This window comes from Euleptes europaea, chromosome 1 (genome assembly GCF_029931775.1).
Source record: "Euleptes europaea isolate rEulEur1 chromosome 1, rEulEur1.hap1, whole genome shotgun sequence".
Taxonomy (NCBI): domain Eukaryota; kingdom Metazoa; phylum Chordata; class Lepidosauria; order Squamata; family Sphaerodactylidae; genus Euleptes; species Euleptes europaea.
The window spans coordinates 61,854,007-61,881,300 of record NC_079312.1 but is presented as its reverse complement, the minus strand read 5'-3'; the positions used below and the strand labels follow the sequence as shown (position 1 = coordinate 61,881,300).

At 43.7% G+C, this 27,294-nt stretch overlaps 1 protein-coding gene across 2 annotated transcripts in view; it reads left to right on the top strand.

Annotated features, from left to right (window-relative positions):
* The window catches only part of CACNA2D3 (calcium voltage-gated channel auxiliary subunit alpha2delta 3), a 698,701-nt gene that overhangs the window by 540,617 nt on the left and 130,790 nt on the right, over nucleotides 1-27,294 (top strand). For both annotated transcript variants that reach the window (XM_056853929.1, XM_056853938.1), the window contains one exon: nucleotides 487-561. In XM_056853929.1, coding sequence (XP_056709907.1) covers nucleotides 487-561 — 75 coding nt within the window. The remainder of the gene's footprint in view (nucleotides 1-486; nucleotides 562-27,294) is intronic.

Below are 27,294 nucleotides of genomic sequence, written 5' to 3'. Positions count from 1 at the left end.
TGTCTTTCTAAGATGTCAGATACCTCTTCACTGCCATGAACTCTCTCTCTCTCTCTCTCTCTCTCTCTCTCTCTCTCTCTCTCTCTCTCTCTCTCTCTCTCTCTCTCTCTCTGCATGTCGGTATGTCTTTAAATTCTGGTCATTCTGCCAATGCTTTAATTAAAAATACAACCCAATCAGAGTTGTGTGCTCTCTCTCTCTGTTGTTGTTAATGTAACCTACTCTGTGTATTATTTATATTTGAAAGGTGGGGTAGAGATTCACTCCATAAATAAATGAATTGTGAATACCAGTTTAAGTTGTAAATCACCAAACACACAGTCTGTTGATAAGTTATCCTGCACAACCCCTATTGAAATGAATGGAATTAGTGCAAAAGTATGACAGTACTCTTGTGGAACTCCCTTTGTGAGTACTCAAGCATTTGTTTCCTGCTTAGGTGAGACCATGCTAATCTGTGTTCTTTTCTCTTATATTCCTTTACAGTTAGGTATTCATGGATATGCATTTGCAATCACAAACAATGGATACATTCTGACTCATCCAGAACTCAGGCCTCTGGTAAGATAAAGCTGCATGCTGATTGATTTCATACATGCTGTGGTGGAGATGTTTACTTTTTTTTAAAAAAAAAACCATATATGCAGTATAAGAATATAGAATCTGCAATAAAAGAACCATTCTGCCTTACAAGAGAGAATTTTTAAAAAGGAGGGGGAAGACTTTAGTATAAATACTGCAGGCATTTCAGTCTGGGGTCCAAGACAAATGATAACAGAAGTTGTTTGGTGATATAAATGCATACAAGTTGTTCAGGACGAGACCCAAATCTCCATAAGTGCAGAAAGGCAAAGCCATAAATTGCTGCAATTATCTACACTTACATTGAAATGGAATGCTGTGTTCTTAAGTAATAGCCTCTATTTGTCATGTTTAAGTGGACTCCAATTTAAAATCTGTAGAGAAATTTTATACAAGCCACCCCTCCCAATTTTTAGTCAAATGGAGATGCAAGGATTCTTCCCAGCTTTAAAATAATAATATAGCAAAGTTTATTCTGTTACCCTTATCACCATCTTTCAATTAACCAAAATGGGGGGGGGAGGTGATGTGCCTGCTATATGAAAACTTATTGACATGCTAGTGTAAGGTGTTGTTTTAATTTTAAAGGAATATTTTATTAAGCAATTTCATAATTTCTGAATCTGATTTAAAAAGTGATATTCTAATATAATGTGGGTACCATTTCACAGATAGGCACTAATGGACTATTGGATTTCAGTAAAATGTTAGCAGAAGGTGGCTGTACCAAACCAATTAGAATTATTGTACAGTACAGCACAGTTTATGAAACTGTAATAGCAGTTTTCAGAAACATTTATCCTTCTAGTGTTTGGATTAGGCATTAGGACTTGGTTAATGCTTATATTTGATCAGACATGATGGGGAAAATGAAATGAAATATCAAGACAATGGTTTTTTTTCCTGGATCGTATTTAAGAAGCTTTTGTTTTAAAGGGGAAATGACAGTCAAAGGACATGAAAGAGGTTTATAAAATTGTGCATGGAGTGGAGAGAGTGGAGAGAGAGAAAAATTTCTCACTCCCCCATAATATTAGCAGTCGAGGGCACCTGGTAAAGTTGATGGGCATTTGATTTAGGATAGACAAAAGGAAATACTCAGAGACCAGTGGATGTAGAGATGACCACAAACACGGAGAGCTTTAAAAGGAGACTAGACAGATTTATGGAGGATAGGTCCATCAATGTTGGAGGATCAGTCCATCAATGGCTACTAAAGGGAACCTCCATATTCAGAGTAGGTTACCAATGCTCGGAAGCAACCTCAAGGTTGCATTAGCGTCTGTAATTGGTTGGTTGCTGTGTGAAACAGGTTGCTGGACTAGAAGGACCACTGGTCTTATCCAGCAGGTCTCTTCTTTGGTTCTTATGTTCAGTGTGGGGGAAGACAGTAGAATGCTTTTGTACAAAGCTCTTTTAAATGCTGCTCTAAGTTTAGATAGATGCTTCCCTTCTGCAATGTGTATTTGGCACTTTTGGATAGGGAGTTTGTCAAAATAGCCACTCTGTCAATTACTAAAACCTTTCTAGCCTTTCATATTAAATCATTTTTTAAAAAAATATATAGCTGGACTTTATATCTGAAAGGGCCCTCAAGGCAGTTGTGCAGCTGGTTGCACAGCCTAAGCTGCAGTTTCTTACTACATGGCCATGGTGTGTTTTCTGATAGTCCCTTAGAGTTCATTCCTGAGGGAGGGGCAAAACTCCAAAGGAGCAGGCGTGACCCCGTGCCGGTGTAAGTGCCCATTTAACCTGGGATAACAGGCACTTACGCTTTCCTGGGTGGCACACACACCAGTGCATGGGCGCCCAAGAGCAGCGTGGGCCTTCACCACTGCAGCCACTGTGCCGAGACCTAAAACCTTGAAGTGGCAGGCTGCAATGGTGTTGGGGGCGTTCCAAGGGGTGGAGCTGATGATAGTCAGCTTCCTAACCCCTTTTGCCCTAGGAACACCCCCTTGAGCTGCGGTGGGGCTGCGCCACCATTTTCGGTGGTGTAGCCTCACTGTTTGCAATGAGGCTGGAGTTAGCAACTTTCTCAAAGAGCCTTACAAATCTAAAAACAAAAACTGCAATCTAAAATCTAATTTAAAAATAAGATAAAAAGAACCCTTCTACTACTGCATACATACCTTCTAGCCATACACTTCAAATCAGGAAATTTTTTACTACTCATAGAATATCAAAGTACACCTATACAAATTAGTTTTACACAACTTCCTAAACCTCTAGCATAGACTCCTAAAGCTTGAGGTAACGCAAGGAGCACCAGGTGGCATCTCCAAAGCTCATTCGCTGGTAGAATATTCTTCCCTGACACACAGCAATAAATCCTTTTTTAGTTTTCTTTCCAACAATATACTCAAGAAGGATAAAGTTTGTATTTGTCTGTATGTATCTTTTACATGTAATTTTATAACCTTTTTTTTAAGAGAAAACAAAATTAAAAAAAAGAGAAAAGCATGTGTGACTAAGATTTAATCTATTTGCCTACCTTTGGCATTGTTATAGGCTCTTTTTAAAAAGTTCTAAATCACCCCTACCTGTTCTAAGCGAACACACAGTTTGAAATATCTCACTATGTCTCATTCTCAGTAGTTGTAACAAAAAATGTGGTAGTAGGGATTCAATATACTTCAAATTGCTAATTTATCACTTCAAAGCTGAACTAATCACATGATATATTTCTGTCCTATTTCAGATTAGGAGTTTTCTCTGAGTGGCAGATTTTTATTCAGCCCTTTCTGTTGCAAACTGAAATGTAAATTCAACTGATATATACACTTTTGTGTACCTAAACTGTAATTATAATGAGTTATAAAAGAACTCATCCTCTTTTACTATCTTGCACTATTGTGGCGCGAGTATGTTATGTGAAGACTTCTGGTCTGTGCTAGTCGGCAGTCTAAACAATTTTAATTGGACTGGATTCAGATAAATTATTTGAAAAGCTGTCCATTAATTGGTCTGGTCTTTGGTTAAACAGTGTTGCCAACCACATCCTTAGATGCTACCGGGTTTCCATATGCATAGGATCAAATTGTCAAAGAAAGCCATTTTTATTCATGGATTCTTTGAGAAAATTCCCATCCCACTTCTCCTTTCTATTATTTCTTCTTTCTGTTTTACCGACATGGTAAGCAAAGTGAAGACAACAGGATTGTTCGGAATGGTCATACAGTGTTTTACATCTCTACTAGTGAACACAATAATGGTGGTAGTTTTTTGTTAAGTCCATTATACTCTTGATACTTATTCCTGTATTAAATTCCTAAATTTAAAAGGGACAGAAAGATTTCCAGCCCATTCCTGAAGGGGAGGATAGATCCGTGGCAACCGGGAGCAGCGTGGCCAAGCCGCCTCCTCAGAGGCTTCCTGGCCGCTGCAAGGACAATAAAAAAATTTAAAATGTAGGGAAAAAAAGAAAATGCCCCCATAGAAAGCAACGGGGCTATGCCACCAAAATATTTGGCATAGCAACGCCACTGCTCGATGGGGCTTTCCTGGGGCAAAAGGGGTTAGGAACGCCCCAGGAATGCCCCACACACTGCTGTGGGATCCCCCTTCCAGGATTTCACTGCCAGCATAGGAGCACTGGTGGTGGAGTCCCGCACAGTGGCTTGGGTTACTGGCACTGGCGTGAATGCTCCCATGCCAGCATAAGTGCCCCTTATCTCGGGATAAGTAGGCACATATGTTGGCACAGGGTCATGGCTCCTAAGCTGATCCCCCCCTTCAGGATTGCAGCCTTAATGTATACTACTCTTATGTCTGATATAGATACACTGTGAGAATACATAACTCGCTCAGAAAACAAGACATATAAGCATTGTCATTTCAGTAATGTATGATCTCCAGTGTACACAACCTTTCCTGTTAATATAGCCGTTTATTCAACTTACTGGCAAACATCTGTCTCCTTCATTGAAATGGGGTCTGAGAATGCAAACACAGCTGAGGATGGGGATTCAGTTAGATATGCTTCATTATGGTATTAACCATTTGACATTTTGATACGATTAATTGACTGCAGGACTACTCTTTTGGCTTCAAAATATAACATGGGGATACATTTCTAAGTATCCCAATGTGGTTGAACTTGTTCAGGATGTCTCCAGGAAACATAGAAGGTTCTGGAATATTTTGAGAGTTTTTTAGATTTAGAATAGTTTCAGCATATTGACAAAACCTTAGGTTGGATCGTGTGCAAAATCTCTAATGATGCAAAGGATTTCCACCAGTGGAGCAGGACTTAACCCATTTGATTAGTTCAAATGATCATGTTGTTACTCTTTGCTGTATCGAACAATTGTTGATTTAATGATATTTTAACTTTGTAATACTGGTCAATGACCGCAATAAATTATCTGAGTCGGAGTCACCACTACAGTCCAAAATGTCTTTCTATCGCTATATGTGCCCCCCTCCAAGAGCTTTGGAAGCTCTGTATCCCATGAGTTATTGCTAACTTTCTAAAATTAGTAAGTTGTAGAAGCAATTATTTTGAATGAGAACAATGGACACACAGTCTGCAAGATAAGTCTCCATTACTTCACAAGGTTTGAAACCAGAACTATACGGCCAACAGGAACATAATGCAAATATTCTTACTGCCATGGGCCAAAAAGCTCACATGAAATAAGGACAAAACTCTAAGGAGGATTCCTGAGTTTGCAAGCTACTACCTGTGATTACTATATCATCTAGAGCAGGAGTCTCAAAACTGCGGCTCCAGAGCCACATGCGGCTCTTTGGCCTGTTGAGTGCGGCTCTCTGAACTTGGTTTGGAGCCTCTGCTCTTGCGCCCGCTTGCGCCGGTACGCCTGAGAGAGAGAGAGAGCGGGCGAGCGGGCGTGCTGTCTCCCCCCCCCTGCCGTGGAGAATGGCTGGGTCCCCCTTTCCCTTGCCCTCAATGGTTGGGAGGCTAAAGCCTCCCCTCCCCTCTAGTCGTGCGATTGCTGGGCGGGCGGCTCGGTGGTTCCTGGCCCCCCCGCCTATCAGCTGTTGGGCGGGGCGGGTTTCCTTTGGTAGACCTGGCCTTCGGCTGAGTCCCATTGGGAGGCCATGTCTACCCACTGGCTTTCTTGGCGGTAGACCTGGACTCCGAGGAGGGGAAAGTCCCCCTTCAGAGGCCAGGTCTACCAATTGGCTTCTATGGGCCTCCGGAGGCCAGGTCTACTGCCAAGAAAGCCAATGGGTAGACCTGGCCTCCCAATGGGACTCAGCTGGAGGCCAGGTCCACCAATAGGCTTTTATGGCGGTAGACCAGGCCTCCAGACGAGGACTCCGGACGGGGAGGGGGAAATGGCAGGGACTTAGAATTTAATTTTTATCAATAAATAAGATCACTATTAAGTATGATATAAAGTTTTATTCAGTGTGTCGCGCTGCGCCTTGGGCGTGGCCGTTACAAGGGTCTCTGGCCTGGAGGATGTTGAGGCTGAGACAATCTCTTCCGCCTCAGACCAATCCGAGGGGGAGTCAGAGCTCGACTCTCCCTCAGCCGTCGCCAGGTTGCCACAGGACACACCTTGTAGCACAACCTTGGCTCCAGTATCCTCCCCGGCAGGCAGACTTCTCTGGCCTTATATAGCCTCCAGGCCAGAGAAGCCCCTCCCCAGCTCCGCCCCTAGCCCTCCCCCCGGAAATCCATATAAGGGCGAAGAGGGCTGGTTTCCACGCCATAGGCAGTCAGGCGTGGTCCCCGCCGCTTCCCCGCCCTCGCCCGCCCGCCGATCAGCTGGGCTGCGGGTGGGGCCGCTCCCGCCGTGGCCCTCTCTACGCCCCTCCCGGGCGTTTCTACTCTGGCCGCCGGCCCTGTAGGCTGGCGGCCCACTGTGGCCCCGGCCGTGCAGGCGCAGGGGCGGCTGGCTGCGCCATCAGTTGGGGCGCCTGAGTGGGCGCCTGTTGGGGTCCCGGCTTCCCCGGCGGCCGCTGGGTCGGCGCAGCGTCGGCCCGCGGCTCCTGCCGCGGCTTGGGTCGGGCTGGCGGGTCGTTGGCCGGCGGCTCCCGTGGCGGCTCCAGCTGGGCTTCCTCCCCGTCGGCTGGCTCGAAGGGCTGCTGGGGGGAGAGGGAGCCGCGGTGACGCCGCCCTCCGAGGACTCCTGGTGAGTGAGGGCCCCGCCCCTAGGCCCGGGAAGGGGGTTTGGGGGCCCCTCCCGGGACACAGTGTACCTATAGTTTAATTAAGACTTAAAACTTTAATTAAAGTTTATTAAGTAAATAAACAGTGTACCTACCTATATAGTTTAAGAAATTTGGCTCTCAAAAGAAATCTCAATCGTTGTACTGTTGATATTTGGCTTTTTTGACTAATGAGTTTGCCGACCCCTGATCTAGAGTAGACCTTGTTCTTCAGGCTGTTGAAATATTTGGGATTAAACATGTCCTGGATTGTAGTCATGCTCAGTGAAACTGAAAACTTACATATGTATTCCCATATCCTATTCTTCTTCTTCTAAATTGCTGAGCTTGTTATTCTCTAAAATAAATCTCACATATTCCTTGTTTAAGAGGGAAATATGTAATAAATTCCAGTAACAATAAATGATACAAGACGCAGTGTCACATGATATAACCTTCCTTCCTTGTTTTTTTTCATGACAGCAGTTTCCATTCCTCAGCTCACTGCACATCTCTGGCTCATTGTCATATACAGTCATTCCAATGGTAAATGCAAAGATGAATAAAAATGTGAGTTCAATATACCACTACATAATATTCTTAAGGTATTTTATCAAGGTCAGATTTTTAAAATCTGGGACCTTCAGCATAGACCCTCTTACCACAGCAATCGAAACCACCTAAAAGTAATCTACATTTCCTCACATTTTTAACATTGGTGCCATCTTTGAAGAAGACAGGCCATTATAGAGTTGTCAACTCCAGAACGAGAAATTCCTAGAGATTTGGGGTAGAGCCCAGGTGTCAGGATTTGGGGAAGGGAGGGAGCTCAATGGGGGTATAAGGCTGTACAGCCCACCCTCCAAAGCAGCCATTTTCTCCAGAGGAACTGATCTCTGTGGTCTGGAGCTCAGTTGTAATTCCAGGAGATCTCCAGGGCCCACCTGGAGGTTGGCAACCCTAACCATCGTGATTAGCATCTGGCCAGGCACAATGCTGGTCAGAAGTGTCTGTGGGATGAAGAACAGCTTCAGCTAAATGTACTCATATGAACAACCAATAACCAGTAGTAACCAGTGTTGGAAAATCCCCACATTGTGTGATGCAGTGATTACTGGATTTCTTTAATTTAGAAGGAAGATGGCAGTGATTATGGTCCAGGAACCGTTATGCATCTGAAACAATTCCTTACAAAATTTCCCTCAGATTCTTCGAATCACTAGGACTACCAGACACTGTCCTTCAGTGTTACTCCTCTGAAGATGCCGGCCACAGCTGCTGGCGAAACGTCAGGAAACAAAATACCAAGACCACGGTCACACAGCCCAGATAACCTACAAGAACCAACTACCAGGACTGATTGTATGATATGTTGGCAAGGCTATAATGAAGGCAAGATGACAACTGAGAAGAGACCAAGTGCTTTTTTTCTAGAAAAATGTATGAATTCAGTCACTACCTCACAATCCAGTTGTCATATTAATGTGTAGAGCTAGTGTGCTGTGTTTTGCAATATGTGGAATTACTGTAAGCCTAAATTCCTGCTTGATTTTGGTCTGAGGCCATTTGGATGAATATTGGTTTAGACTAGCAATATTTTATAATATATTAGGAAACTCTCTTGAAGTTCCTTAGAAAGCTGGCATAACCAAATCACAAAAAAGTATATTCTGGGGCAGTTTAAATGAACATGCATATTCTGTAATTAAACTAAAATTTGGTTGATTGTGTGGTGAATTTCCATTGTAATTTTATTTTAATTTGATTTGATTTGATTTATACCCTGCCCTTTCCCTGTGAACAGGGCTCAGGGCTGGAAAGTGCAATACTAAAAGCACTACCCTGGAAGTAAGCCCCATTGAACATACCTGAATAAGATTCTGAGTAGACCTGCCTAGGATTTTTCTCTGAATTACAATGTCAATAGTCTATTTTCAGCTGCATTCTACATAAATAGGGCTTTTATTTGTGATGAATCAACTAAATTAACACTTCTTCAAAGAGAAATTTAGTTTTTTTCACATGAACTTATGAAGATGCCTTATACCAAGTCAGACCATTTGTCTGTCAAAGCTTATCAGTATTGTAGACAATGAATGTCAACGGCTCTCCAGGGTCTGAGGTAAAGATCTTTCTCATCACCTTTTACCTGATTGTTGTAAGTGGGGATGCTGGGAATTGAACCATGCTCTATGCTTGAACCAAAGTCTGTTTTCACTTTGTGAAAGGTGGAATGAGTTTAAATTAACCACAGTACTCCCACCAAAAGAGTATGGTGAAGACAAGGCTGAATATGGTGACTGAGTTAAATGTCCACCTTCTCTACTAAAACACATGCCAGTAATGAAATGAGGAAAATCCAACATTAGATGGCAGCATAACACAGCGAAGGTTAATCGTCCAGGGACACATAGCCTTCAATAGAGTTAGAGCAGGCAGAGTCATTATTCAAAACAGATACATATATATATCTTTAAATCGTGCATGTTTTGAATATATGGTGTTTATGTAAAAAGTGAAAGTTAAGACTTATATTGAATGTGTTTCTCTTTACTGCAAAACACAGCATTATGAAAATACAGAAACAAAACCCTACTGGCATAAAAGCATATATGGCAACAAGGAAACAGAAACTCTATATGTTTCACTTTCTGCTACATTTGAAAGCTCTGTTTGGGCTGTAGTATGGAAATATTAACAGGAAATGTTTCCACGGTCCGAAGAAGCAGCCTTGGGAAAAAAATGCATACACTGAAAAAATGCATAGGTTTTGTTTCCTAACAGAGAAGCTAATGGGAGTCAGAGAGAACAACATGGGGGTAGTGTAGCAGATCAGAAGTTCTGCCCCATTCCAACAGCACAGTTCCTTCACATGTCTGGTCTGGTCTTAAAAATATGAAACTCAGATCTTCATAGGCAATAGCAATATGAATTGTAGCAAACGCTTTTCAACTTCAGTCCTCCTGAACACTTTCCTTGAAATATCCCATTGAATTCCGTGAAACTTGATCAAATTGTGATATTAGGATGGGAGTGTTGGCAACATACCTTTGCTGTGTCTTCACCAGACCTTAATATGGGAAGGGACATAAGGGCGTAGCTTTTTTCAGGGATAGTTTAAATCCATATTTAGGTCTTTAGACATGACCAGCAGCATCTTGATTTATTCCCAGAAGTTAAATGTCAACTATTACAGTGAGATTATAATTGATGATGTCTGTCTGCCACCTTGATCCCATCATTAGACAGGCTGCCACATTCTGACCCAGCTACCATTTCTGAATATCTTGATGGACAGATTGTGTGTAGTTGATGCCATCATTATATATTCAAGTGGTGCTCCCCCATCTATAGCTTTTCAGCCACAATTATTGTTAGAATTAATGCTGTAAATGGGGAAGAATTAGGCCCAGTTATCTATTCATTTGTTTGTATTGGAATGGGTGTGAAGTGATTAATTTTCTGTGAAACAGACTGTAGTCTTAAGCATATGAACTTGGAAGTAAATTCCACTGTAATGGAGCTTAATTCTGAGTAATCATGGTTAAGATGAAGCAAAGAGATTGTGATTCCATGAATCAGACAGAAGCATATTGGCATACTGCCCCTGAATGTGCAGATTTCATGTTTGCCTTTCATGACTAATAGCTTTCAAAATCAGTGGACCTTTAAAACAAAATCTGGTTTGAGTTGAGGTGCGAGTCTCTCTCTTCGCTTATTGGAGTTATAAAGCATTAACCTGATTTCAATGGGACTTATTCCTGCTAATAAATTTCAAGAGTATGTGTAAATGTTGTCAGTTCTGGGTCTCAGCCAGTTTCAGGTAGATAACTGTCAGCCCTTGGCCCACAGAACCAGAAATCACCACAAAGTCATATAGAGTCCAAACAGATGGCTTTTACTGATCAAATAGGCATACAGCGCAAACGAATAAAATGACAGCTATGAAAGGCTCACTAGCTGGGAGATATTATAAGGCAGGAAAGGCGGGAGATTACACGCATGAATACAGTTTCCCAGGAGCTGAATTCCCAGGCCTAGGTATGTGACCTTGGGGAGCAGACAATACAGCACAGAGACAGAGGCAATAACGAAACCGAGATAGCTGCCTGACATTCTGCTCCCCTCAAGGCCCCCTCCCAGTCCGCAAGGGGGCTGGCCTGTCCGGGTAAGCAATGTGAAAGGCGTCGACGAGGTCGGGGGCGGAGACATCCCGTGCGCGCACCCATTCGTCATAGGCAGGGGGGAAATGTTTCCAACGAATTAGATATTGCAGATTGCCATGGTGAATACGGGAGTCAAGAATCTTGGAGACTTCGAAGTGTTCTTCCCCCCCCACCATGATGGGTTGCGCAGGCGGCGGGTCCGGATGCCACCGTGGAGAAGCAATATGGGGTTTGAGGAGGCTTATGTGGAAAACAGGATGCACACGCCTCAAGGATTTGGGGAGAGCCAGTTCCACTGTGACAGGGTTTATGACCCGAGTAATGGGGAAAGGGCCAATGAATTTGGCGCTGAGCTTATGGCACGGTTGGGTTGAACGGAGATTTTTGGTGGAAAGGTAAACCAAAGCGCCTACTTGCAGATCACCCCCGGGGGAGCGATGTTTGTCAGCTTGCGCTTTGTATTTACGTTTGGCCCGGTCGAGGTTGCTAACGAGCCAGGGCCAAGTGGTACGGAGGGCGTGTGCCCAGGAGGCAATGTCGGGGTTCCCCTCCCCCTCTACATCATCTGGAGGAGCGATGGGACTGAAATCTTGTCCATACACAGCAAAAAACGGGCTAAAACCTGTGGATTGATGCATGGCATTATTGTAGGCATATTCTGCTAAAGGCAACAGTTCCACCCAGTTATCCTGGTGGTAGTTAACATAACAACGCAAATAACATTCAAGTACAGCATTGACACGTTCAGTTTGACCATCAGTTTGAGGATGGTATGCACTAGACAATCCCTGTTCCACCCCTACCATCTTGAGGAAAGCTTTCCAAAACTTAGAAACGAAACCACTTCCGCGGTCACAAATTATTTTACGTGGAAACGAATGTAAACGAAAGATATGCGTTACGAAGAGGCGGGCTAGTTTCTGAGCAGAGGGGATCCCTGCGCATGGAATCAAATGTATTTGCTTAGAAAACAAATCAGTAACAACCCACAACACAGTTTTACCCCCACTGAGAGGGAGATCAGTCATGAAGTCCATAGCAATCACTTCCCAAGGTCTGTTGGGTGTTTCAAGAGGTTGTAGCAGTCCCGGGGGTTTGCCCTGCGATCGTTTCGCAGCGGCACAAACGGGACAGCTGCGGATGAAGGAGTCAATGTCGGAACGCATTCCCCCCCACCAGAATTGTCTGCGCAATAAGTGAAGGGTCTTCAGAAACCCAAAGTGCCCAGCTGTTTTGGCTCCATGAGCTAAATGTAAAACGTCCTTTCGGAGAGTTTTGGGTACATACAATTTTGAGTCTTTGTACCAGGACCCCCCTTGTTCCAAAACACCAGGAGGTAGGGTATGAGCGGAACGTTCTAAAAGGCACTGGTCTCGAAGGACAGTTAAAAAGGATTCGGAAATGGGGATTTTGGAGGGAGCCCCCCTATCGGTCATGGAGGTCTGAGAAACAGTTATAGGGCTAGTGCTTACGTGCGGCGGCGCGCAGACTGCAGGCGGCTGAGCGGTCGGAGGGGTAGGAGGGGCGGGAACTCCAGTCTGTTGCGGTGGCGGCTGGGCAGCCGGTTGGACTGGCGGAGCTTGCGAGTCAGGGAAGGTGCACTGATGCTGGGATCGGGTCTGCACCGCCAGCATAGGTAGGGCCCCACGTTGCATAGGGGTGAACAGAGAGTTGGTGGGTCTTTCGAGTTTTACCGGATATTGTGGTAAACGGGAGAGGGCATCCGCGAGAACGTTCTGCTTCCCAGGGACGTGCTTCAGGGTGAAACGGAACTGAGCAAAGAATTCCGCCCACCGTTGTTGTTTCGCCGATAGCTTATGGGACCCCGTGAGGGCAGCTAGATTTTTGTGATCGGTCCAAACTTCAAAGGGTACTTTAGACCCTTCTAAGAATTGCCGCCACAAAGTCAGTGCATGATGAACTGCAGAGGCCTCTTTCTCCCAGATGGGCCAGTTTAATTGAGCGTGCGCAAATTTTTTTGAAAAGTAAGCGCAAGGGTGAAGAAGACCGTCCGGTCCTTGCTGGAGGAGAGCCCCTCCCATGGCTACATCGGAAGCATCGACTTGCACAATGAACATGTGATTTGGGTCTGGGTGCCGTAGCACCGGCTCCGAAATGAAGAGGCGTTTGAGGGCCAGGAAGGCGGCTTGGCATTGCTCAGTCCATAGGATTTTTGCGGAGGGCAAGGCAGCCGAGCTTACTTTTCCCTTAGTTTTCAGCAGGTCCGTAATGGGTAGAGCCACTTGGGCGAAGTTAGGGATGAATCCCCGATAGAAGTTTGCAAATCCCAGAAATTGCTGTACTTGCTTACGGTTGGTGGGGGGAGTCCAATCGAGGACGGCTTGGACTTTGGCGGGGTCCATGCGGAGACCTTGGTGGGAGATGATGTATCCCAAAAACGTGAGTTTGCTTTGGTGAAATTCACACTTAGCTAGTTTAGCGAACAGTTGATGGTTACGCAGGCGTTGTAGAACTTCCCTGACCAGAGTCACATGCTCGTCCATTGTTTTCGAATAAATGAGAATGTCATCTAAGTAGACTACCACCCCACGATATAGAAGGTCATGTAGGATTTCATTGATGAGTTGCATGAAGACCCCCGGGGCCCCTTTTAATCCGAATGGCATCACAAGGAATTCATACATTCCGAAACAGCTAGAGAAGGCAGTGAGGTGTTCATCTCCTTCGCGGATACGGACTCGGTAGTAGGCTTCCACCAAGTCTAATTTAGAGAACACACGACCTTCCTGTAATTGTCCCAAAATATCCGATATTAATGGGATAGGGTAGGCGTTGGTTTGGGTAACCGCATTGAGCTTTCTGAAGTCAATGCACAGGCGAAGGTCGCCCTCTTTTTTCCGGACGAAAAACGCGGGGGCCGAGTTTGGGGCATTCGAAGGGCGAATGAACCCTCTGGCGAGGTTTTTGTCCAAAAAGTCCCGGAGGACAGTGCGCTCGGAAGCGCTCATAGGGTAAATCTTACTTTTGGTTAATGTGCAGTCCTTTACTACTTCAATCGCACAGTCCGAGGCCCGGTGGGGGGGTAAGGCATCACATTCTTTAAGGTCGAAGACATCTTCAAAGTCCCGGTATACAGCGGGTAGAGTCGGTGGTACTGGGGCAGTAGAGGTTAATGCTGGAACGGGCGGAAATGGCAGAGCAAAGTTTTGCCGATGCTGGTCGCAGGTGGAACTAGCGAAAGAGATAGTGTTTGTTTCCCAATCAATACTGGGACTATGTCCTTTAATCCAGTTAATTCCCAAGACCACTTCAAATCGGATAGGGGCTATAGTGAAGTCTATTTGTTCCCAGTGGGAACCAATTCCCATTGCCACCCCTATGGTGCGGTGATCAACTGGACCCCCCTTGAATTGGCTCCCGTCCATTTGAGCAAATTGGACGGGGGCGGGTAAAGCTTCTGAGTCGGCTCTGAGTGCAGCAAACGTGGCTTCGCTTATGAGAGTGCGACAGCAACCGGAGTCAATTAGTGCTTTGACGGGGATTTGTGGACCTCCGTTAAGTTGTTGTAAAACTGCATCCACGTAGACGGTGGAGTCCACTTCTTTGATTTTGGTAGGAGCATTCGGTTTGCTAGGAAGATCCTGAGAGGTCTGTGGAGATGCTCCATTCACCACAGACCGGAGCCGTTTTTTGACAAGTCGAGGGGAGATTCCAGGTTTAAGGCTGGAGAAATCCAAGGGTTGTCCTCATCCGAAGAGGGAAAGCTGTCCCCCAATGGGGCACTTGTAATCCGAGACCCGGCGGGGTCGTTGGAAGCGGGTAGGGAGGCTGGGTCCCCGGCATGGAGTGCAGAGGGTGTGGACCTTCCCGGAGCTGCGCTGCGGGTGGCCGCGGTGCCTCTGCGTGGTGGACGACCTCGGGCGCGGGTTGTCGTGCTGGGACAAAATAATTCCTGGCGGCGTGGGCAAACGGCTGCAAAGTGGCCCATTTCTCCGCATGTAAGACAGGCACCCCTCTGAAATCGGGCTTCACGTTCCTGGAGCGGACGTGGGGGATTTCGTGGGACTAGCAGTGGTGCCTTGGGTTGAGGCTTTTGGGTGCTCTTCTCCTTGTGCTTTTGACGGACGAGAGAAATAAAGCGGCGGCGGCTTTCCACTTCCTCGGCTAATAAGATCCAGCCTTCAAGGGTATCGGGATCGCCCCGCATGTAAGACCAGTTCAGAATGTCAGGATGCAAGGCTTCCCTGAAATGATGGATTAGGGTGGTCTCGGGCCAACCTACAATTTTACTTGCCAGTCGCTGAAATTCATCGGCAAATTCCCGAACTGTAGCAGAGCCTTGTTTTAATTGTAAGAGTTCCGTTTTGGCTCTTTCCCCCAGGAAGGGGTCCTCAAACCTCCTTCTCAGGGCAGTCATGAAGTTGTTAAGGGAACGAATCGCACGAGAGCGGGTGTCAAACTGGAGGACCATCCAGTCAGCCGCTTTGCCTGTCAGGAGGGAAGCTACGTACCGCACCCGGCTATCTTCCGTTGGGAAAAATTGACCTTGTTCTCGCATATAACTGTCCACTTGATGCAAGAAACAAGGCAAAGTCTCAAGAGATCCGTCATACGTAGTCCTCAATTTGAGCTGCTTCCAAGGGCCGGGCGCGGGTTGACCCGGTTGCACGGGTGGTCCGGGCGGAGGAGCAACAGGAGCTCCAGGAGGCACGGGCGGAGCAGGCACATTAGGAGGTGGTTGCACGGGTGGTCCGGGCGGAGGAGCAACAGGAGCTCCAGGAGGTAAGGGTGGAGCAGGCACATTAGCGGGTGGTTGTGCGGGTACCCCTTGACCCGGTATCGGAACGGGCTGTGTCTGAGCTATCAGGGTTTGTTGCAATTGCCGGTTTTCTTGAAGCATAAGTTCCATTACTTCCTGGAGTTGATCAACACGGTCGGAGAGCTCCCGATTCTGGGCTCGTAAAAGGTGAACCTCCTCGCTTGGGCCACCAGTAAGATGAGGCTTACTGGTTCGGAAGCTCGTGGCCCATTGAGAGCTATCCCCATATAAATCCTCGTCTTCAGACTCATCTGAGTCTCGACGTCGGTCAGCCAAACGACGTGCGCGTTGGGTCGCACGCGACGGGACAAACGCCGGGGAAAAAGTTAGACCTGATAGTCCCAGTACATAGTCCTTGGGGCGCGTGTCCACGTTCGCCTGATTCCTAATCCTTGCTGCAGCCGCCCTGGCTGCTTCCGCCGCCTCTCTCTCTCTTGCGATCCTAGCCGCTTCGGCAGCTTGCTGATCCGCAAGAACTTTGGCGTTCTCAAGTCTTAAGGCAGCCTCTGCCGTAATGCGCGGTAAAAGTTCTGTCTCGAGGAGCAAGAGTATGGGATCAGGTTCCCCGCCCAGCAGAGGTTGTACTCGAACCGCCAGTGCGGACGCCTCGGCTCCAAACGTCGGGGTTAAAACTTGAGCCAAGGTGGCTACCGGGGTGTCCTTTGTACATTCCACAAGGAGAAGAGCAGTGCTAATAGCGACTCGCTTGGCCTCAGCCTGGCAGCTGGCCGCATCCGGGATCAGGGAAAAACCCTCCGGCGGGGCTCCCGCCATGGTAGAAAGAGTTTGTCGAGAAATAAGATTATCCAAAAGTCCAGTTAATATTTGTAAATCCTCAGTCGCCAATCGGGCATCGTCCAGTAATTGATCCAAGTCCTGAAGATCTAAACGAGCATCAGTATCCTCCGATGTTAACATCCAGAGACGTCCTGTAAGAGATTGCCACTGCGTCTGTACCAGTCCCCTCAAGCGGCAAACCTCTTGGGTCGTCCGGAAAAGTTCCGCGATTAGGTCTTGTAACAGAGTAGGGTCCTCTGAGAAGGGCTCCAGGGTAGTAGATCACCTGGAGAGCTGCACAGCTCCCATCCAAGTGGCAGGCGAACCCCCCTGGGCTCCAGCCTGGCTAGGAGAACGGTGAAGATGAAGGGGGGTGATAGCTGTCATAATGTCAGCCCTTGGCCCACAGAACCAGAAATCACCACAAAGTCATATAGAGTCCAAACAGATGGCTTTTACTGATCAAATAGGCATACAGCGCAAACGAATAAAATGACAGCTATGAAAGGCTCACTAGCTGGGAGATATTATAAGGCAGGAAAGGCGGGAGATTACACGCATGAATACAGTTTCCCAGGAGCTGAATTCCCAGGCCTAGGTATGTGACCTTGGGGAGCAGACAATACAGCACAGAGACAGAGGCAATAACGAAACCGAGATAGCTGCCTGACATTAACACATTAAGATGTTGATCTTGAAAGAGTAGTGACCTTCCACAGCATTTGGGGAAGCTGTTAATGTTAGTTCAGAGATTTACAGTCAGTGAATTTATCTATCTTTTTCAGGGTGCAATTCATAGGGCTATTCATACTTCTGGAGTCTCAGTGCCTTCAATAAAACACCCCTCAGTCAACACTGACCATGAATCAACCCTACAACTGTGATCTAGGGTGCAATCAGAGTGAGTCTACGACCGGGGGGGGGGGCGGAAATCACCACCTGGTGATGTCATCACCCCATGGTAAAACGTTCTTGTGAATTTCCCCTCCTCCCCACACCCACATCCCGATCCTGACGGAAGTTTGTTTCAGGTAGCCGGCTGAAGGTTGACTCAGCCTTCCATCCTTCCGAGGTCGATAAAATGAGTACCCAGCTTGCTGGGGGTAAAGGGAAGATTACTGGGGAAGGCACTGGCAAACCACCCCGTAAACAAAGTCTGCCTAGTAAACGTCGGGACACTCTAGTCTGACACTCTAACCACTATGCTTCACTGCGTCATAAATGATCTTATAAACCACCCTTATTTGGAAGTAAGTTTTGTTGAAATCTATGAGACTGGCTTCCAAGAAACTATATTTGAGAAACAATGTGAGCCACAGGATTTATATTATTTTTCTTCCCTTTAAATGATGTTAGGGAATGAAGAAATTTGTTTTTGGTCAATAATTTACCTTTTTACAATAGGTTATTTAATACGCAGTTTCAGAAGAGAGCCTCATCAGTTGATTAGTTTTTATTTTGTTTATTGACCACATTAGTAAATCACTTAACTGAGAATTGTGATGAATTAGACAGTGTTTTGCTTAGAAACTTCATGTTGCCATGCAATAATAAAACCAGAAACAAGAACAACACAATGAAATCCCATTGCAGGGTTTTCGTTAATTTTACATAGGGATACTTATTTTGAAACCCAGAAATCAATCTTCTCACCAAAATTTCCTTGGTTTGATCTGCCTTGTTGGATTAAGCCAAACTTGCATTCAATCTTTCCAGTACATCTGTAATAACAGCTAGCCACACCTCCGGGGAAGCTCATAAGCAAGGGATGATGCAGATCACCTTCCCCTGCTGTGGGTTTCAGGAATCAAGTAAATGGACATTGGCTGCCTCTTAATAAGGAGGATCTTTTTTTTGTTCTCATGCTAGTTGTTAGCAAGCTCTCTATGCATTTGCTAATCCTTTTCTCAAGCCCACTATGCCAGTGGCCATTGCATTGCCTCATGTTGTGGCAATTAATTTCAGAAGTTAATTCTGCATCAAGAAATATATCCTTTCGTTGGCCCTAACCCACTACCAATGGATTGCATTGCTGTCTTCACATTCTTTGCATCATTTAAAATTTTATAAGTGTCTATCATGTCCTCATGTCTATCATTTTCAGTACCTGAAGTCTTAACCACTTTAGCATTGATCTGTTTGGAAAATGCGTCAACATTTTTCATTATAGTAGGGGCATCACAATTTTTCTTTCTCCATTCTTCTTTAGGGTTGCCAACCTCCAGGTACTAGCTGGAGATCTCCTGGTATTACAACTGATCTCCAGCTGATAGAGATTAGTTCACCTGGAGAAAATGGCCGCTTTGACGATTGGACTCTATGACAGTGAAGTCCCTCTCCTCACCAAACTCCACCCTCCTCAGGCTCCACCCCAAAAACCTCCCACCAGTGGCGAAAAGGGACCTGGCAACCCTATTCTTTGAAATCTCATTTCATGAACCCTTTGAGGTAGCTATCAGTATAAGAACAACCATCAGGAGACCTAGCAACACACTCAAAATTTAATTGTTACTTTTTCCATCTTTGTACTTCAGTTGTCTCCTTATAATCCCCACACACTATCTACATTTAAACTTTAGCATCATAGTGTTCCCTCCCCCTCCCATTAGGTGCCATGAACATAGCATGTACTATAGAAATTAATCAGGGTGTACTCTGCTTAGGATGGCATTGTACAGCAAGTTTTTTGTGAGATTTCCATTATGCCATAGTTTTGAGACATTTTCCTTGTTGAAGACAAATATGGATTTTCTGGGCGTATGTCCACACACACATATGATGAATATGATCACATAGAAGTCAATTTTTCCAAATGGCTTGACAGCACATCTTGCTTCAAATATAACTACCACCACTTATAATTACTAATGTTACTTCTCCTGTTATTGCTTCCATGACTAATTGCTTCACGGCAAATCATTGTCTGTATTTAAAACTCCCCCCCCCCTTTACCGTGACTTGATTGTATATCTACCCAGTCCATTTGAAGGTACTTGAAATTGCTCATGATTATTACATTTTGGCCAGAGATTCACAAATTTTGGCCTGGCTTACTAGCCAAATCTACTGTTTGTGGATGCCACTGACCCCTCTCTTCCTTGTGGCTTAAGCATAGCATACAGGAAACAGAGAGATTTGCCCATGAGATGGTGTCTTCCATTTTCAGAGCTTTTTGCAAAAGCCTAACAGGACAAGAGAGAAAACCATGTGTCTTTTCCTCTACAGAGAATGGGTGAAAGGATACTTTTTTCTCTCCCTTTCCCTTGGGCTTTTGCAGGAGACAGTGGAGGGAACAGCAAGAGGGTGCTGGCACATTTTGTGAAAGCCCAGATTCACAGGAGGAAAGCAACCCCTTTCCCCCCCACATAGACTAGGGCAAAATGGAGAAGCAGTTTATCTCCCATGAACTTTTGCCTGAGGAGCAGAGGCTACTCCAGTTCAGGCAGTGTAGGATCTCTTTGTATGGAGCACCTCAACTTCCCCACTACATGCAAGTCATCAGACATTGATGTTTATCAGAAAACTTCTCTGTTTAATTGGGGTTTGTGTTAAGGTTTTGTAGGGGAAGCTTTAGTAAAGGTCCTTAACATGTTACCATGGAACTCATGTAAATTTTACCTTTTTTTAATGTGCTCCTGGGTTTCTCAACCCTACAACCAAACTCACAACCATCTAACTCTTCTGTTACTTTATCAGTACAGTGCGTTGCAGTTCTCAAATACATTCTCTGACTTATTATATGTTAAAAGATTTTATTCAACAGCTCCATCTACACTTAAGCTTCGTTTTCTTACAGGCAACCTGCACAGAACACTTGAGGATAAATAATACAAATCCATAACATTAGTTTAGAAATGTGATTTTTAAAGCAATGATTTACAAAGAAATCCTATTTTCTTTTTTGTAAAATGTAATTAAAATGATATAAGAATTTCCTGAATCTGATACTTACACATATAATTTATTGTAAAGACTAATCCTCATACAGGAAGGTATATATGAGAAATGAAAGGTATGTGTATGAAGTAAACTTTCACCAAAATATGCTGGCAGTTTTGCTTCCAGTGTAAGTTGCTGAGTTTAAATTAAATGTTAACTGCCACAATATATTGTACGTAGCAAAAAGACCCAATGTATTTAAAGATTGCTAAACTAGTATTAAGGCTTTCATAGCTGTAAATTCTGGGAAAATTTGTTTTTCCTAATATAGAAAAACAGAGAAATCCAAGTCTCAGAGGAAACATTAATGCCCCACTTAAGCGGTGTTAGCCTTTCATAAGCAGCAAATCTCATTTCTCTCTAGGGAGTCCTGCCTAGAAACTAAGATAACCTACACTTACCCTTGCTTATTCAGAGACTCCGTAAAACTCTACAGCTGTAGCTGACAGCAGAATATTTAAATGATTTGAACAGTGTAACTGCCTTATGTTCATTTAAATAACTGAAGAGTTCAATCACTTGAATGTCAACAATTATTCCTGTTGGAGTTTACAAGTTAAAAAACAAAGAGCATCTGAAACCGTGTGAGGACATTCTATTGATATCTAATTAGCAATCCTAAATTACACATATTATAAAAGATAATTAACAGTTTGAAGGCTTTGCTGGGAAAATCAATTGCATGTACAAATTAATTGTGAGGAATCGGTAGTAATAGACAGAGCTTTCTTTCGTTTTTTCAACATTGACGTTTGGTAGAAACAAGCTCATTGAGTTTTAAGTCTGGTAATGTTGAAATCAAGGCAGATGTTTTAAATTATTTCCACTCCAAGCAAATATAATTATAAGCAGCTGTCAGTTTTACATAATCCTGAATGATAAGGTCTTAAGAATGCAAATGAAATCCTAAATCAAGAGTGTTTTTTCTATGGAAAGAATCAAGTACACATCATGTTACTCACTGACTTCTATGTGGCCGATCTGAACAAAGGTATTGTTTATCCAGTTTTTATAGACACATAAAGTTGTATTCCTTTGGTTCTTGTAGGTTATCCGGGCTGTGTAACCGTGGTCTTGGAATTTTCTTTCCTGACGTTTCGCCAGCAACTGTGGCAGGCATCTTCAGAGTAGTAACACTGAAGGACACTGTCCTTCAGTGTTACTACTCTGAAGATGCCTGCCACAGTTGCTGGCGAAACGTCAGGAAAGAAAATTCCAAGACCACGGTTACACAGCCCGGATAACCTACAAGAACCAATGAACTCTGACCGTGAAAGCCTTCGACAATATTTTGTATTCCTTTAATTTGGGTTTCATTTGTTCAAACCAGAGTTCTTAAACTGTGTCAGAGAAAGTTTCCTGTAGTCAAGCATGAATAGCATGGCTCTCCCCCTAAGCAAAAATGAGGCCTAATTCTCTAAGGTAATTCACCACAAGTTCCTCGTGGTGGTGATGACTGTTTCACAGAATTGCCTTTTCTTATTGGGAGGACTTGTATTTAGCAGGTGAGAGAAACCTACTGAGTACTGTGAGTACTCTCTGATGCAATAAATTCCAGTTTGTCACCATGAGAATGTAACTTAAGTACATAAAAATAAAATAAGAACAGGAAATGGAAAACAAAAGAAACTTCAGTGGTAGATCTTACATTCAGCAGGGATAGTCTCTTTAAAAAGAAGGGAGAATAGGCCCATAAGGATGTTTGGCTTCCTTTGGTGCCTATAAGGATGGAAATCAAGTATCTTCATAGAAAGACCATTAAAATGTGTGTGCGTGTGCAAAATTTCCAGTTGCCCGCAGTATTAGGCAGTCTCTTAAAATATTCTACCGAAGCACTTGCATTCACTGACTGTATGGCATGGAACAGTTGTGGTGGGAAATGCATCTCCTTGGTGCATTTGAAAAACTGTTCAGGGGAGGGGTCAGAGAGTTCACAGCTGACTATTCCTCCTTGACATTGAAAGGGCTTAGAAGGATATGACTCTGTTTGAGACAGCACTGTAAGTGACTCTTCCTGCACTTTAAGCAGCACAGGTTTGATATTTTCTAGGTTATTTTAAATTGATGCATAGGGTTGTCAACGCTAGATTGGAAAACTGGAGATTTGATGAGTGGAGCCTGGGGAGAGCAGAGATTGAGGAGGAGAAAGCGTTCATAGAATCTACCCTCCAAGGTAGCCATTTTCTCCAGGGGATCTGATCTCTGTCATCTAGAGCTGTGCTTCTGGCAGATTCTGGCTAAGAAATGGAAGCAAATGCTAAGAAATGGAAGCAAATAAATAAACCTTCAATTAAAGAGTGGAGAGAAAAGTTATGGATGTATATGCGGATGGCCCAAATTACTGATTTCTTTACATGGTAAAGATATGGATGAATTTAAACAAACATGGTCAAAGGCCGCCACATATTGGGATAAATTGGCAAAAACGGATTTTATAGGTATAGTTAATGAATTATAGATTAATGTGTTTTTTAATTAATGATTATAATAACAGGTTTTTATATACTGTCATAACACCGCTCCGGAACTCCAAAGGTGGAGGGCACATAGGTGGGTGGTAGTGGTTTGGGCACTATGGATTTTTTTTCCCTCAAAAAGATAGTAAATAAGATATTAGCAATGGATGTAATAGCGCTCTGTTTATGTTTTTGTGTATTTTATGTTTTTTGTTGTATTGGATTATGATTTTGTTATTGTTTAATTTTTTTCTTTTTGTGTTTAATTAAAAAAAATTCCTAATAAAAAAAACAAAGAAAAATAATAATAAAAAAATTTCCAGGCCCTACCTGGAGGGCAACATCATTGTGTACACTGTGCTCTGGAAAACTAAAAAAAATATTGTTTGCTCCTATGTAACATTGCCAGAACACTCTTGTTGGACTTTGTATCATTTGGCTCCCATTTCTTCCCCTGTGTGAAAGTTGAGGTTTACCCCACCCCCGCCACCTACCACCTTTTATGTGACATAGTTAATTGTTGGTTTTTCATATGGGTTGGAAACTTCATTGCATAGTGGCATCTTGCTGCCAGCTGGCCTGAATGTCCAGTCTCAAATAACTGGTTTTCATTGCCAACCACAATCTAGGAACTTCTGGATTAAAATCTTAAATTATAGGCTTGGTATGCAAGGTTTACTTTGAACAGGAGTTCTCGTTTTCTTGTCAGAGAGCAAAGGAGGTCACATGATGGCTTAATCTTAATCCCAGGAGTTTGTTTTTATTCATGGTCTTTTATGAGAAAACACACTTCCCCGTGTGCTTTACAAATTTTGGGCACAGCAGATTTCAGTAAAGGATTGTAAAAAAAAAGTGAAAATCAGAACATTGGGATTTCAACAAACCAATTAGGACTATATACCCAACAGAAAAAAAGTTACAAATGAAATAAAATGTTGAAAAGCCAGCTAATGAACTGAAAACTAGTCCTGCTGCCAAGCACACCCCCAGGGACAGAGTTCTATACATGCTAATTTAATTCTTTTTTGGTAAATTTAATGGACATGAATGGAACAAGGTGATAGTTCTGTAGCCTTAAAAGTCTAAAGTTGCAAACCTATGCATATTTACCTGGGACTAAACACCGCTGAATAAAATGAGACTTAGTTCTCAGAAGCATACATACAATTGCATGGCATGCCAAAGGTTTTCCTGGGTCACATGTCAACTGTGTAATTTTATAAATATTCACCAGAAGGAGTTTTATCTATGGTTAAAAATGCCAAGGATTTTAGCATTCTGTGTACTCATTTCTATTAAAGACTTTCTTACTCCCATTATTTTCCTATTTTTGAGCTCTTCAGGCATTTGCATTACTTACCTTTCTGGAATCCTTTCTCAGTCTTCTGCTTCTCCTCTCCTCTGCCATGCACTATGACATGTGTTATTTGTATTATGCCCTGACCTGGATGGCCCAGGCTAGCCTGATCAGTCAGATCTTGGCTGCTAAGCAGGATTGCCCGTGGTTAGTACTTGGATGGGAGACCATCAAGGAAGTCCAGGCAGGCAATGGCAAACCACCTTTGAATGTCTCTGCCCTTGAAAACCCTACCAGGTCACCATAAGTTGACTTTGACCTGACGCTACTTTCCACCAACCACCATTTGATTTATATATTTATTTAATTAATATTTATTTAATTAATTTACATCAAGCATTACTCAAAACAGCTGGTGCTGTGCAGACTTGTAAAGTAAAAAGTCAACCAAGCAAGAAAGCAAGATAAAATTTAAAATAAAAAATTACATGACAACGATAATTGACCATTATTTGTGTTGTGTTTTTATATATGATATTATGAGTATTCTTTTATTGTGACCCATTTGACTACAGTTGTCCCCTGTATTCTTAAGATGCTTACAAATTGCAACTGTCATCCTTGAATATTTGAAAAATGCTGGATTTTTATCCAGTCTAGTAAATGGAATCAAAAATATAGTTTGCATATGTACATTCTCACACTACTGCTTGGAAACTGTTCATGTGTGGGAGAAAGCACCAGTTCAGTATGAAACTATGCAGTACAGCTCTTCCCCATCTTCGGTTTACTCAACCCACCTAGGAGAGTTTAGGGAAAAATATTCACAAAAGAGATGCTTTTCTTGTGTGTTGGTTGCTTGGCTTGCCTAGTTGGCCGTACCGGAGGTCCAGTTGTGCTTGAGGCTGGGGGAATCCAAGAGTTTATCGAATATTCTAAATGTGATTGCAGGCACTTTGTACATGTGTATTCTTGCCCTACAGTGGCTGGGGAGGCATTACATTGCTCGTCAGCCAGAAGATATTCTACATGTGTCATGTTGTACCACATAAACTTGCCCTGTGATTCTGAATGTGTGCCAACAGCAGTTACCAGCTAGATGCCTGCTGTTATTATGAATGATGAATGATACTGACCATGTAAATGCAAAATCAGCACATAAATTCCAAAATAGCCTTCATTTTAAAATGGTGCATTCCTTGGCTTGGACCGTAGAGCTTATCTGACTGCTCAGAATTTACTAGATTGGGGTAAAGTCAGATAATTTTTGACTTTATCCAGTAAATTCCCAATCCAGTAAATTCTGAGCAAAATCTGGGGGGAAAGCTCTCTGTTTTGGCTGTTATGGACACCTATTTCTCCAACAGAACACTAGAATCCAGTAAGATTCCCAAGCTCTTAAAAGAGTATTTCAGCAAAAGCTGCACACCATTAACAGTAAGAAGAGCAACCATATTTAAAGCAATGTCCCTTCCGGTCAGCATCACATCTGCCTTACCTTATTTTCTTCAGTTTGTTCTTCCTCACTGCATTCAGACTCTGGGTCAGGAGAGAGACAGAAGCAGCTGGTGGCTTCATCAGAGTAATATATAGCTGGGCATCATCTGCATATTGATAAAAATATACTTCAAAACTGTGGGTGATTAAGGGGCCTTATATAGATACTAAACAACCTGGGAGATAACACAGAACCTTTTGGCGCCATTCTATGCCTGCTTCCAATGGGATTATTCACCGTCTCCAGCTACAACATTTTGCAAGTGGTCTGATAGAAAAGACCAGAACCATCACAACACTACACCTCCCAGACCCATCTCATGTTCCAGGCCCCTCAGCAATATTGTGAGGTCTCCCATGTCAAAGGCTGCAGTTAGATTTAACAACAATAGAGATGCATTCCCCTTGTCTGTATGGCGATATTGTCCACAAGTGCCACTAAAGCCATCCCTGTCCCAAACCCAGCTGTCCCAAAGTTTACGGTTTCCATTCATTGCTTCTTGCTAATGGCTCTGGAGACCTGTGAATAACTGCCCTTTCTCTTTTTACTAACAGTCTTATTTATATTTTGAAATATTTTGTCCATGCGTTGATTTTTTCATCTCTAAACTGAACAAGGCTGGCTACTTCAGCCTACAAGTCAAGCATCCCAAACCACTTTTGCCATTCTTCTCAGCTCTGGTGAACACTAAAGGAGGGTACAGAGAGCTCCGTTCAGGCCATGTGAACATTCTCTGAGACAAATGACTAATTGACCTGAAAGACTCGGAGAGGAAGGGAGGCACAGTTGTCCAGAAGTAACTGTCTTGAAATCTTTTTCTGGAGCAGCAGAGCACGGAGTGGGGAAAGGGCAAAAGAATGTAAGCTACCACAAATAGTGCTGGCTGCCACAGCTACTTCAGGCCTCAGTGTTTTGTTTCTGTGCAGTACATATTAGTCCTAAGGGAATATACAGTTGCAGGCTGTGATTTTGACAAATTGGTTTTGACCTTGTTTGAGGAATTCTCCGTTTGAAGCAGGAGTAATCAGAGGTGTCACACAGGAATGCAGTAGACATGTTTGAAAGTGGAACGCTAGTTGTGAGGGGGGCTCAGCTGACTCTGCACATATAAGGTAGATCCACATGCGCATTTACAAAGCCATCAGACCTCAAAAAGTTGTAGTACCATCTGTAAAGTTTATGGGGCTATATGATGCAAACGCTTTATGCTTGTGGACTTTTAAAAGTATATGTGAAGACTGGGGTTTGCCCAGCCTTGGACTCTGACAGGAACCATACATAACATATCCTATCAAAATTCCAGAATTTCTTTTGAAGATAGCACTGGAATATTGGTTTTTCCTTTTTTTTCTTAGGGTTAGTTTACTCCACCCTTGGCTGCATGGGACTAGCTGGCCAGCATAGGAGTATTAGTGGCAACAGCTCAATCTTCTGGGGGGGGGGAACGTTATGAGGGTTTCCCTTTAACAAGCGGATCTGTGTTTGTGCTCTGCTGCTTTATTTTGCATGCCATTACAATTATTTAATGCTGTCCATTAGGGGTGTGCATTCAGATGTACCTGAACTGAAATTATACCCAAAATTTGCTATTTCAGGTTGGCTTGGGTTTCAGGTAGGCTGAAATGATGCAACGCATGCCTGGAATTCCAAGAGCAACAAAAATGTATTTCCTAGAA